The 14,151-nt window shown below is 42.2% G+C and overlaps 2 protein-coding genes and 1 long non-coding RNA gene across 3 annotated transcripts; 2 read left to right on the top strand and 1 right to left on the bottom strand.

The window, feature by feature from the left end:
* The first annotated feature begins 1,543 nt into the window (after positions 1–1,543).
* On the top strand, positions 1,544–3,750 carry LOC133893005 (folate synthesis bifunctional protein, mitochondrial-like). The gene is made up of 3 exons (XM_062333986.1): positions 1,544–1,806; positions 2,131–2,343; positions 2,435–3,750. Exons 2-3 carry the CDS (start codon positions 2,253–2,255, stop codon positions 3,748–3,750), a joined length of 1,407 nt encoding a protein of 468 aa, XP_062189970.1. The 5' UTR covers positions 1,544–1,806; positions 2,131–2,252.
* Positions 3,751–8,283: 4,533 nt separating this feature from the next.
* Positions 8,284–10,516, bottom strand: LOC133892869 (uncharacterized). Its single transcript, XM_062333854.1, has 2 exons — positions 8,529–10,516; positions 8,284–8,422 (listed from the first exon to the last, which is right to left on the bottom strand). The coding sequence occupies exons 1-2, from the start codon at positions 9,749–9,751 to the stop codon at positions 8,398–8,400; spliced, it is 1,248 nt and encodes a 415-aa protein (XP_062189838.1). The 5' UTR covers positions 9,752–10,516; the 3' UTR covers positions 8,284–8,397.
* A 293-nt stretch (positions 10,517–10,809) lies between these two features.
* Positions 10,810–12,726, top strand: LOC133892871 (uncharacterized). The gene is made up of 2 exons (XR_009904414.1): positions 10,810–12,085; positions 12,191–12,726. It is a non-coding gene; the product is annotated as an uncharacterized LOC133892871 (long non-coding RNA).
* The last annotated feature ends 1,425 nt before the right edge of the window (positions 12,727–14,151 follow it).

The raw sequence follows: 14,151 nt of genomic DNA, 5'->3' as shown, positions 1-14,151 counted from the left end.
ACCTTTCATGCTTCTATAGTGTCAAATTTTAATTTTATATTATTGCATTACAGACTCTCTTTTTGGTGTGTGATTGGAACTTTGGTGCCGAAGTTTTGATAGTGGGGCACTTAATGCGATATCTTGCCTTTATTCTCATCCATATTTCTTTTTATAATAAAGGAGGCCTACACCTCCAGCCATAAAGAAGCTGAGGGGCACCTCCGGTGGATAAAGAAGGTTTGCCTTTAGGGATCAAACGCAGATCGCTCCGGAGGCTATCCTCATGAACCAACTCGGCTCGGCAGCCCTCTTTATCCATGTATCTACTTTTAGTTTAAATCTAGTGTGGCTGCCAACAGTGGCGGACGCAACATTATTAGATTGGATGTACAACATATTCTATCTTTTAAATTATGCTCTAATTGTAGCTCCAATTTCTTCCTAAAAAATCATCACATCACAAACAAACATGTTAAACCAGAACCAGCTAGACCAAAATCTTGAAATGGCTAGGACCCTTGCAAAGCTGTAACCAAAACTTATAATTTAGGTTATTCATCACATTATTGCCATGTATCGAGATATGACAATTTCTGCTTGGATATATTTTATTAAGAAATTTAGCTAAAAATATCTACTGGTAGATAAATTTGGCTAGTCCATGTGCCTAAATATATCAATCATTAGATATCAATCTCTATTCATGTAATTAACATCTTGATGATAGTCAAATCTATACTTCCTCTTATTGTAAATGTAGGTCATTTATTCGCTAAATGTAAGTATCTTAGAATTTCTATGCATCCTTTTCTCTTCTCTTCCTCTCCAATAAATGTTATCTCCCTCACCGATGAATGATTTATCTTTCTAATGCAGTACGAATAAATGACAACAGGATCATTCGATCTACTTTACTTAATAGTTGGTTGTCCGTTGATCTAATAACCTACATTTTGTTTTATGGTCTGTCATCACATTAATGGCTCATGGATGGTTATTGGTCTCCTCACACAATTAGAATTAATGGCTTTGATAAGTATTAAATGGCTATAATAATATACTCGTCTCAAAATAGAGGTCATTTTGGACATTGACACGGTCTACAAGTTGACACTTCGACTATCAATTTATATAAATATATGACATTTCAAATAAAGATGATTAAATATTATGAAAGTCCTTTTTATGATGAATCTGGTAAAATATATCTATGTTATCAATCTATGTCATGTTTTATACTTCCTCTGATCACAAATATAAATAGTTTAGGACATCGACATGGTCTACAAGGTGATAATTTGATGATCAATTTCTATAAAAATATAAAATTTCAAATAGAGAGGGTTATATATTATGAAATTATTTTTCATGATATATCTAAGTAGCATCAACCTTATGTTATAAATCTATCTAGATTTTTAACTATTGATGGTCAAAGTTAAAAAAGTTTGACTTAGGACAAACTTAAAATTACTTATATTTATGATCGAAGGAAATATATTGATGATCAAAGTTAAAAAAGTTTGACCAATAAAAATTCTAAAATGAAATATATTTCGAGACGAAGAAAATATTGTATTAAAGATATCCCGCCAAAAAAAATACCGCAATGGGCCACGCTTTTCCAGTACCCCTCCTCTCGTTCCGTTCCCCTCCCGGCCCGTGCAGCCTTCACAGCCTTCTCCTCCCGTTCCCCTCCCGTCATCCCGTGCCTCTCTCTCTCTCTCTCTCGGCCCCTCTTTCCTGGCGGCGACGACTGGGCGAGCGGCGCCGCCCTTCGCCGGATCTTCGTCGGACCCTTCGCCGGCGATGAGCATCCATCAGGTACACCCGCCCCTTCCCTTCCTGCTGTGCGAAACCGAGCACCCAAATCCTAATGTAGTAAGCTGTTTCTTTTTGCCACAATAAAAAAGGATTTTTACTTGCTGCTTCATTGTTTGTATTCGATCTGACCAAATCAAAGTATGTACATATACTATACCTACTAACTTCTATTTTTTTGCGAAAATTATTTTTTTGAGCAAAGTATGTACATATACATATGTACACCCATGTCCTATACTGGGTCCGCCAATGGCTGTCAACTTTATGTGCATGATGCATATATCAGCTTGCTCATGATTATTAACTTTAATTAGGTTTGCCCAGGCTTCATATTTGTCCTTTATCTGCTACTGAGCAGATGTGAAGGATTGATGCTCCCGTGGAAGATCCAACAAGGCTATAAATTGGTTTAATCACTACCTTTCTTGATTCTCGTATGCTCAGCGATGCCCCTCCACGCTAAGGAGTCACTTAGAAAGATGTATTCAGGTGCAAAGAGCTACTGTGGAGGACTAGTGCCATCACATTCATTTTCAGGTACTGTTCCAACTTTTTCCTTTTAAATCCTCTATCTTCCAATCAAGAACAGCTCTAAGCCTCTAACTCACCGCCTCATATATTTTAACAGTTTCTTATCTTAGTCATTCTCTGAGATCCTCAAACAAAGCTTCCAGACATGCTGTTCCATTCAAGGCTCGTTCGTTTACGCAATGTTCGTCTGGGGGCAGTTCTGCTGATCAAGAGATTGTTATCGCTATGGGAAGCAATGTGGGGGATAGAGTCAGTACATTTGACAGGGCATTGCAGCTGATGAAAAGCACATGCGTGAACATCACTAGGCATGCCTGCCTCTATGAGACTGCCCCTGCTTATGTGACCGATCAGCCGCGGTTTCTTAACTCTGCCATTCGGGGCACAACTAGGCTGGGACCTCACGAGTTGCTTAAGAGACTAAAGGAAATCGAGAAGGATATAGGGCGCACTGGTGGAATAAGGTATGGCCCAAGACCAATCGACTTAGACATACTTCTATATGGTAACTCCAAGATCAATAGTGAGACTCTAATTGTGCCGCATGAACGCATCCATGAGAGGCCATTTGTTTTAGCACCTCTTGTTGACCTCCTAGGTACATCCACTGATGATGGTATCGAAACAAGTTGGCACTCTCTCTCAAAGTGCAGTGGCGGGTTCTTTGAATTATGGAATAAACTTGGGGGTGAATCTATGATTGGAACAGAAGGTATTAAAAGGGTATTACCTATTGGGAATTGTCTGTTGGATTGGTGTGAGAGAACCCTTGTCATGGGGGTCCTTAATCTGACACCAGATAGCTTTAGTGATGGAGGTAAATTTCAACAAGTGGAAGCTGCCATTTCTCAGGCCAAGTTATTAATCTCAGAAGGCGCAGATATCATTGATATTGGTGCTCAATCTACCAGGCCCTTTGCAAAGAGATTATCTCCAAACGAAGAGCTTGAGAGGTTGGTTCCTGTACTACATGAGATCACAAAAGTTCCCGAGATGGAGGGCAAGTTGCTCTCAGTGGATACATTCTATGCGGAAGTTGCCACTGAAGCTGTGAAAAGAGGAGTTCACATGATCAACGATGTATCCGGTGGACAGCTTGACCCAAGAATTCTTAGAGTGGCAGCTGAACTGGGAGTTCCATATGTTACAATGCACATGAGGGGAGATCCATCAACTATGCAGAGTGAGCAGAATTTACAGTATGGTGATGTCTGCAAGGAAGTTGCTTCTGAGCTATATACACAGGTGAGAGAAGCAGAATTATCTGGGATTCCGTTGTGGAGGATAGTTCTTGATCCTGGCATTGGGTTCTCCAAGAAATCCGGACATAACCTTGAAGTAATTATGGGCTTGGAATGTTGTAATATTTGCGATAATATGAGCAATAATATTATTCCACATATACAGAGATAAAAGGAAAACAATCCAGGACAAATATACAGGACATTTGAAAAGAACAACTGACAAATAAGATTATCAGATTCCATAACCATGCATATCACCAAATCTGGACAATAGGTGCTTAGGACAGATAAAAGAGCTCTCAGAATTAACACAACAGTTGGCCCCAGGACATATACAATCCTGCTCCCTAACTGTTCTAAAGATTGCATCATTGACTGGACAAAATTAACAGATAACAACTAGACTAGAACTTGAGCAGTATCTAAAGAAGATATAAAATCTTTCTGGGTTTAAATGCTATCACAAACTGAGTGAAGAGTATGTGCCTGTAAGAATGCACAACAGCTGAACCTGACAGGAGGCCAGAGAACTAATTTGGCAGCTGAGTCAGGAACCAAAAGAGACATTCAACCAGTACATACATCATCTATCACCTCAGGCTTCAAGTAATATACCAGCATCATAACCAGAACATACATTCGGTTGTCCAGAACAGACCAAGCCACTCTAGAGATTTAGAGATCGGTGACCACCAAATAGAAACAGATTTCTTAGATAATGCACAAGACTAACTATTGTACTGAAAATCTGTCCAGCCTATGCATACGAATTCATCACCGAGCATATTAAACAAGCACCTCTAATGTCCAGATCTGCAGAGAAAGAAAGGATATGCGAACTGGATATACTCACAGTGCAATACACTCAAACGAGTGAATCAGGGAGGCAGGGCACGGCAGCAAAGCCGCTGACCCAGAAATCCTATTCGCCGGAGTCGCCGTCGACGAGGAAATCGGAGATACAGTGCCTCACCGCACCGCAACCGCGCGTACGGGCGAGCCTAGGCTTTCACAGCTCCAAGCACCACCAACACACAGAATCCCCACTCTATCTCCTCAAGAACCGAAGCACCCAGATTGGAGCTGAAGAACTTCTCCAACTCACGGATGACCACCAAACCGAAGAGGAAAAACAGTGGGAAAGCGAAAGGGGGAAGGTCTTCTTTCTACCCTTTGCAGGAAGAGGAAGCCGGCCTAGATATGGGACCTCTGCGCCCTCCATCTCAACGAACTCCGAAGAACTCGCTGAGGGTTGCGCAGCCGCCATAGTTCTCTTCGCCTGCGCGCATCCTCTACCCTAGCCGCTCCAGCTGGTTTTGTGAGAAACCGAATGGGCCGGGACACCACAGGTTCTCATGGGCCAGCGGTCCAGCAAAGAAAGAAGCCCAAGACAGCATTAAAATTCATATTTTTCTTCAACAGTCCCCACCAAATTTTAATGTTGGAGTTATTGGTTTGATATACAGAATTTGAGTAACAGTACCTTTCGGGTTTGAACATGTTACCTAGTTGAATGTGAATTGGCTCACACAGGATAAGGAGGACTAAGCCTTGATCCTCAGCCTTGATGTGAGAGCCTCCTCACAAACAACACCCTGTACTAGGCTGCTTTTGCCTTAACTCTCGGGTTGGACGTTATGGTCATGTCCATGTACCTTGATTCATGAGTGTCATCCAGAAAAGTACCCTGCTTTTCTGAGATTGCGACCACACAATCACACTCACATAGGTGAGTTCTCCTAGATGTCCTGTAGGACGACATCTAATACCATATGGTACTGAACTCATTAAGAGCTAACAGCTCATCCTCTCCTACAGAAGAGCAAAGCAGCAAATGGGATCAATTGCTCTTACATCCACACAGCTTGTTATCCTAGAGCCTAGTTCACGGGATCTCCGATCTCCTAGGATAGGTTACTGCCGGTGTGAACCTTATCAGTGGGTAATAATCCCATTCCTTTTGACGCCGATTGAATGACTGTTCTAGCCATTCCTTTTGTGAAAGGATCAGCCAGATTCCTTTCAGACTGAATATAATCCACAGCGATTATACCCGTCTCTAATGCATGCCTTAGCGACTTAAGTCGCCGTTTTATATGCTTCGAAGACTTCATATTGTCCTTCCTACTCTTTACCTTAACCAGAACGGTTTGATTATCGCAGTAGGTAAGAACAGCCGGAATTGGTTTATCCAATATCGGCAGGTCAGAAAGGAGTTCTCTAATCCATTCTGCCTCTACAGCTGCTGATTCTAGCGCTACTAGTTCAGCCTCCATCGTGGAGCGAGTAAGGATAGTCTGTTTAGATGACCTCCACGACACGGCTCCACCTGCTAGAGTGAAAACATATCCACTCGTAGCCTTCATATCATCCGAGTCACTGATCCAGTTGGAATCACTGAATCCCTCTAGGACTGCAGGATGGCCAGAGTAGTGAATCGCAAGGTTCTTTGTCCCCTTTAGATACTTGAGAATTCTCTCCAGTGCTATCCAATGATCATCTCCTGGGTTGGACGTATAACGACTCAACCTGCATACTGCATATGAGATGTCAGGTCTAGTTGCACTGGCCAAGTACATAAGAGAACCTATCACCTGCGAATACTTTAACTGGTCTTTCCCATGACCTACATTCTTCTTCAGCTTAGTATTTGGATCATAGGGCGTGGCTACAGGCTTACAGTCTATCAGCCCAAAACGTGTAAGCACCTTATCCACATAATGGGATTGACTGAGAGTTATCCCATTCTTGCCCTTTAGGAGCTTGATATTAAGAATTACATCAGCTTCTCCCAGGTCCTTCATATCGAAGTTCTGAGATAGAAAAGACTTAGTATGGTTAATCATTTCTATATCTGTCCCAAATAGCAATATGTCATCCACGTAAAGACACAGAATGACACCTCGACCCCCACCATAGCGATAATACACGCACTTATCGGCTTCATTGACACAGAAGCCAATCGAAGTCAGTGTAGTATCAAATTTTTCATGCCATTGCTTAGGGGCCTGTTTGAGACCATATAGGGATTTGATTAGCCTGCATACTTTACGCTCATGTCCTGTTACCACGAATCCATCTGGCTGCTGCATATAAATCTCCTCGTCCAGCTCTCCATTAAGGAAAGCAGTCTTGACATCCATCTGATGCACAAGGAGATTATGCGAAGCTGCCAGTGCTAAGAGCACGCGGATAGTAGGTAATCTGGCTACAGGAGAGTAAGTATCGAAGTAATCCTCTCCTTCCTTTTGCGTGAAACCCTTAGCCACTAATCGGGCCTTGTACTTTTCTATAGTACCATCAGGTCTCCGCTTTCTCTTGAAGATCCATTTGCAGCCAACCGGCTTGCATCCAACTGGGAGGTCTGCCAACTCCCAGGTTCCGTTAGAGATGATCGAATCCATCTCACTACGGACTGCTTCCTTCCAGTACTCCGCTTCTGGTGAAGCGTATGCCTCTGAAAGGTTTCGTGGTTCATCATCCACGACATAGGTGACAAAGTCATCTCCCAGTGATTTTTCCGTTTTTTGCCTCTTGCTCCTCCTAGGTTCCAAATCAGGAACTGTGTCATCAAAACTTTGAGGAACATGGTTATCAACTGAAAAATCATGGGAACTAATCTCCTTTGCTCGCATCGGAAAGATGTGTTCAAAGAATGTCACATCCCGAGACTCCATTATAGAGTTAACTGCAATGTCTGAGATCTCGGAATGGACCACCAGGAATCTATAGGCTGTGCTCTGGTGTGCATACCCTAGGAAGACACAATCGACAGTCTTTGGACCTAATTTCCTTTTCTTCGGCAGGGGAATATGAACTTTAGCCAAACAACCCCATGTACGAAGATAGGACAGATTTGGTTTTCTCCCCTTCCATCCTTCATAAGGGGTTACCTCGCGATTCCGAGGAGCGACCCTGTTCAGGACAAAGTTTACTGTGAGAACAGCCTCACCCCACCATGAGTTAGCCATACCAGAACTTTGTAATAAGGTGTTAACCAAATCACAAATTGTTCGGTTCTTTCTTTCGGCTACTCCGTTGGCCTGAGGTGAGTATGGTGGTGTAAATTCATGGATTATGCCACTTTCTTCACAGAATTCGGAGAAATCCCTGGGAATATATTCCCCACCTCTGTCAGACCTCAGTCTTTTTATTGTCTTCCCCAGCTGGTTTTCCACCTCGGTCTTATAGATTTTGAAGTGTTCTAATGCTTCATCCTTTGTTCTGAGCAAATAGATATAGCAGAACCTGGTAGCATCATCTATGAGAGTAAAGAAGTATCTCTTGCCACCTTTTGTTAATATTCCATTCATCTCACACAGATCAGAATGGATCAACTCAAGCGGCGAGGTGCTTCTCCCCTCGACCGAATGAAACGGTTTGCGGGGCTGCTTTGCTTGCACGCACACCTCGCACTTGTGGCTCTTATCATAGTTATATGAAGGAATAAGATCCATTTTGCTCAAACGCACAATTGCTTCATTATTAACATGACACAAGCGAGAATGCCAAATATCAATGTTCTTATTAGAATACGAAGAATAGAAAATGTTTGCAGAGCTATCAAGAGTAGAAATGCGGAACATGCCTCCGCAATCATAGCCTTTCCCTACAAACGACCCACACCTGGTCATAACTACTTTATTCGACTCGAAGACTAACTTTATTCCTTGCCGGCACAGCATCGATCCACTGAGTAGATTGCGCGTCATGGCAGGTACAAACAGCACGTCCTTCAGGACAAGAGTCTTGCCAGAAGTCAACTTCAGGCTCACTTGTCCTACTCCGCGCACTGCTGCCGAGACCCCGTTCCCCATCAGTACGGATCCACCATCTGCGCCCTGAAGAGAAGTAAAACATGTCTGATCAGCACAAATATGCCTTGTAGCACCTGTATCAATCCACCAACTTGTTAGTGAATTTGCCATATAGGCCTCAGGTACATACCCACTAGTGGAGTCGCCTTTGCCAGTATCATTGGCCATTGCAACCGCCACATTCACTTGGGCTTTGGCTGCCTTCTGCTGTTCAGGTGTTGGCCCCTTGCCTTTACGATTGCGGCATCTGTTGGCTTTGTGATCCGACTCGCCGCAGACGTAGCAGACAATCTCGGGTTTTTTCTTCTTCTTCATTGCATTGACCTTCGGTCCCGAAAACCCAGGCTTGGTCTTTTCTTTCTTCATATTCTTGCCAGGATGGTTCTTGTGTTCGACAAGGTTTGCTTGAGCAGACGTCTTCCCCCCACCATAGCCTGCCTTGGACTTCTCCTCGACATTTATAGCAGCAATGAGCTCATTAAGAGTCAATCGCTGCTTCAAATGCCGACGTGCAGTGACAAAGTCACGCCAAGAAGTAGGCAGCTTTGCCAGAATGGCATTAATCTGAAAGTTCTCCGGGAGGACACAGCCATACTGGCCTAAGTCCCGCACGATCAGTTGAAGCTCATGGATTTGTTCCATGACTGATCTGCCATCTCCCATACGAAAGTTCAGATAGCTTGCCACCATGAAGGACTCGTTGCCGTTGTCGCTTTCAGCATACTTGTCATTCAGCTCTGTCCACACCTTCCGCGCTTCCCCGAAGCTCACGTACACGTCGAAGAGCCTGTTCGACAGAACAGCCAAGAGACGTGCCAGGGCAGACGCATTTGCCTTCTCCCAACGGGCCCTTAACGCGTCAAGACGCGTTCTTTCGACCTCGTCTAGCACGGCTTCCCCCTGGGGGGCGGGCGGCTCTTCGGTGAGGACCCAGAATAAACCGAGCTCCATCAACCACAGCCTCGTCCGGGCCTGCCAGCGCTTAAAGCCGGTCCCATCAAAGATCTCAGGCTTAATCGCGTCCGAGGACGACGGTGGGAGTGCAGAAGAGCTAGAGCTAGCCATCTCAGAAGCAATGATAGGATTTCTGGATTGTTGTAATATTTGCGATAATATGAGCAATAATATTATTCCACATATACAGAGATAAAAGGAAAACAATCCAGGACAAATATACAGGACATTTGAAAAGAACAACTGACAAATAAGATTATCAGATTCCATAACCATGCATATCACCAAATCTGGACAATAGGTGCTTAGGACAGATAAAAGAGCTCTCAGAATTAACACAACAGTTGGCCCCAGGACATATACAATCCTGCTCCCTAACTGTTCTAAAGATTGCATCATTGACTGGACAAAATTAACAGATAACAACTAGACTAGAACTTGAGCAGTATCTAAAGAAGATATAAAATCTTTCTGGGTTTAAATGCTATCACAAACTGAGTGAAGAGTATGTGCCTGTAAGAATGCACAACAGCTGAACCTGACAGGAGGCCAGAGAACTAATTTGGCAGCTGAGTCAGGAACCAAAAGAGACATTCAACCAGTACATACATCATCTATCACCTCAGGCTTCAAGTAATATACCAGCATCATAACCAGAACATACATTCGGTTGTCCAGAACAGACCAAGCCACTCTAGAGATTTAGAGATCGGTGACCACCAAATAGAAACAGATTTCTTAGATAATGCACAAGACTAACTATTGTACTGAAAATCTGTCCAGCCTATGCATACGAATTCATCACCGAGCATATTAAACAAGCACCTCTAATGTCCAGATCTGCAGAGAAAGAAAGGATATGCGAACTGGATATACTCACAGTGCAATACACTCAAACGAGTGAATCAGGGAGGCAGGGCACGGCAGCAAAGCCGCTGACCCAGAAATCCTATTCGCCGGAGTCGCCGTCGACGAGGAAATCGGAGATACAGTGCCTCACCGCACCGCAACCGCGCGTACGGGCGAGCCTAGGCTTTCACAGCTCCAAGCACCACCAACACACAGAATCCCCACTCTATCTCCTCAAGAACCGAAGCACCCAGATTGGAGCTGAAGAACTTCTCCAACTCACGGATGACCACCAAACCGAAGAGGAAAAACAGTGGGAAAGCGAAAGGGGGAAGGTCTTCTTTCTACCCTTTGCAGGAAGAGGAAGCCGGCCTAGATATGGGACCTCTGCGCCCTCCATCTCAACGAACTCCGAAGAACTCGCTGAGGGTTGCGCAGCCGCCATAGTTCTCTTCGCCTGCGCGCATCCTCTACCCTAGCCGCTCCAGCTGGTTTTGTGAGAAACCGAATGGGCCGGGACACCACAGGTTCTCATGGGCCAGCGGTCCAGCAAAGAAAGAAGCCCAAGACAGCATTAAAATTCATATTTTTCTTCAACATGGAATCCATTAGGAGGGAAATGGGTAAAATGAGTATAGGTGCTTCACATGTGCCATTATTACTGGGACTCTCAAGGAAAAGATTTTTGGGTGAAATATGCAATCGTGCCAATCCAGTTGAGAGAGATGTTGCTACTGTTGCAGCTGTGACAGCTGGGATTTTGAACGGAGCTAACATAGTAAGGGTCCATAATGTTGGATATGGTGCAGATGCTGCAAAGGTTTGTGATGCATTGCGTGAGGGCAGAAGATGATGGGAAAACTGAACTACCTGATCAAATAGATACCAAACTCCAGTTTTGTACAAGAAAATGGTGATGTAGGATAGCTACTCTGCTGCTAAATGGGATTATCATATTACACCATGGGTGGATTATCATTGTTATAATAAACCAGGGATGTTGTTTTGTCTTGTGTCATCTCCTTTCTAAAATCTTCATTGAAGCATGGATTGAACTCAGATGACTTGGAAAAGAGTAACCAAGGAACAAGGTTGCAAAAGCTGCTAGTAAGTTGCAGATAGTTATCCTTTTGGTCCTATCTTAGATAATTTTTCAGGAACATTTTTTTTCCAATTTAACAACATCAGAAGGATTTTGACATTTCAGAATTTCAAATTGTCGACAAGTATGATTTGTTTGTATCTTTTCTACTTCAAATACATATATTGGATAGATTGGAGTTATACCAGCTTCCCTGCTTCTCCCTGTAACTTCATCATTTGGACCTTTGTATACCCAATGAGGAAACGTCATGTATTGCAAGTGCCGTATGACATGCAAAGTCTCAAGGCTTGATCTATGATTTACCTTGGTTCTGAGGGTTTTATCATCTATTTATGAAACCTACTTGTTTACTGATAAAGAATTGTCAGCACGTCTCATATAGATTTGTTTTCGTTCTGAACTGCTGTTGATTGTATTTTTTTCTTTAAAGAAACTCCGTTGGTATTTGGTGCCTCCTAGTCTTTGTTGTCTTTGTCCACTGCTGAAATTTAAGAACTGAAACTGCCGGATGATTGAACCATCACTAAGATGGCTGTTGTCCATGATATCAACTCAGATTCTGATGACTTCTTTCCTCTGTCTTTTAATTTGGCTAGTTAGTGGATTTTTCTATAAAATATATACTACATTCACCCAATTTTATGCAACACATTTGGGGAAATACAAAAAGGAAAAAAAGAACGTTAAAGGATGCCTGATGATGAGGCCTTAACATAGCAAGTGCCGTATGATTCCTCGGCAAACGCCGAAGGGAGTGATATGACCAATTGTCTCTGAGGGTATATCTCTGATCTCATATGAAGTTACTTGTTTACCATTTCTTTTTGTGACCCTGTTGTGTCATGGCATTCCATTGCACTTGTTTCTCTTCGCACAATTTGCAGGTCAAAGGTTTTGTTTTCGTTCCCTGAAGTGCAGTACTCATCAGGATGAACTGTCGGAATTGAGTCGTAATGTACATTCCAAATTCTTCAGGCCAGACATGGAGAAGTGAATTCACATCAGACAACAAAGGACGAATGTGGAAGTTGAGATGGAACCGGCAACCAGCATCCAAGAATCTGATTGTTCCTATCTGACTTGTGTCGCAGTTTTGATGAAGGCTCGCAAACGAAAGGGACATAAATCCTGAATCATTCCCTGAATGAACTCTAAGTCCTTTCACGCTTTTGAAATTATGTTTTGGTGATTAATGTTAACATGATCAATGAGACTAACAAGATTTGCTAGTATGCAAATATTTATTCTTATGTATGTAGAAGATGAACTTAGGGTTATAAACATCATCAAGGTGAAAGAAGAGTTTCATGAGGATATAAAAACATATTATTTAGGCAAGTGATTGTGGTGTTGAGAGCATCACTTGTGTATATATATTTGTTTTTTCTTACCATACTAAAAAGAGGATTTGAGTTTAATAGCTTGTCTAGTGTTTTTAGATTAGTTATCTAGTAGTGATACATATTAGGCTTGGCTGGTCTTAATATACAAGTTGAAGACCTAAGACATCACGTAATAAGAAGTCGTTGAAGCCAGGGTAAAATTTGGACTGAATTGGATAAGTCTCTATCTAAATGTACTCATCATATAATTCGATGTGAACACTGGAAGGTTTATCGGATTATTCGATAAACATTGGAATGTTACACCGGAACAAGTTTTCAGAGACGGATGAAGTGAAGAAGTCACATAGGATACATGCACCGGATGATTGATGTTCACACTGGATGATCTATAGTGCTTCACTAGATGATCTATTGATCACTAGAAGGTTACACCAGAATAAGTTTCTAAAGAGTGATGAAGTGAAAAAGTCATAGGATACATGCACTGGATGATCCGATGTGAACATTTGATGATCTATGGTGCTTCAATGGAAGTTTCACCAAATGATCTGATGATCACCAGAAGGTTCATTGAAAGAAGTTTACAGAGGTTTGCTCTGCTTGGAGTTGGCGAGATACTCCCGCATGATGTTCCAATATGTGCATCGGAAGATTGAGAAATCATTCGGTGACATAGCAATTGGTTCCAACGGTTAGTTTTTGTTGCACTCACCAGATGTTACGATGCTAAGGAAAATATGCTCATCGGATCATCTGTTGTTCATAGTTTTTCGGGTCTGAGAAGTAACAGCTAGTTTTGAGAGTTTGGGCTATAAATAGATTCCACTCGTTCATTTGAAGTGGCTAGAGCTTAGGAGAACACACATATACTTGAGAGGAATTCTTGCTACTAAAGTTGAGTATATTGAAGACCAAGACAATTATTACAAAATTAAGGACTTGATTATTACTAGTTTAGACCTAGTGTGCATCTAGCTAGATGATTTGTCTACGATTGGATTAAGTGAGTGATCTGCACTTGTTACTCTTAATGTTTACATGTACTTAGATGGCTTGGCGGCGTTTTTGTCTCCTGAGATCCTCCAAGAAGGTTATAGAGGGGTCACAAGCTTTGTAAGCGGAAAGAGTGACTTATGCTGGAGTGGCGAAGTACTACCATAGTGAAGGCGATGGTGAGCATCCACGAAGTTATCTAATTAGGGAGTTTAGCCTTTGCGAGGAACTCCAACGTAAACTAAAGATGGAGAACAATCCATCGATAAAAATCATCATGCTGAGTGTTTGCATTATCTTTACCTTTACATTTCTCACTTAGTTCTTGCACTTACTATTCTTTATTTATGGTTTTTTAGAATTATCATGTGTAGTTGGTAGAATTAATTTTTAGTTGCAAAACTTTGTTTTGATAGAATAGAAATATTAGATAAATCTAGAGTATATATAAATATAAATTAAAATATATTTATCTTTATCCATGTATCTACTTTTAGTTTAAATCT

The sequence above is a fragment of the Phragmites australis genome, chromosome 15 (genome assembly GCF_958298935.1).
Source record: "Phragmites australis chromosome 15, lpPhrAust1.1, whole genome shotgun sequence".
NCBI lineage: Eukaryota > Viridiplantae > Streptophyta > Magnoliopsida > Poales > Poaceae > Phragmites > Phragmites australis.
This window is presented reverse-complemented; position numbering and strand designations above follow the sequence as displayed.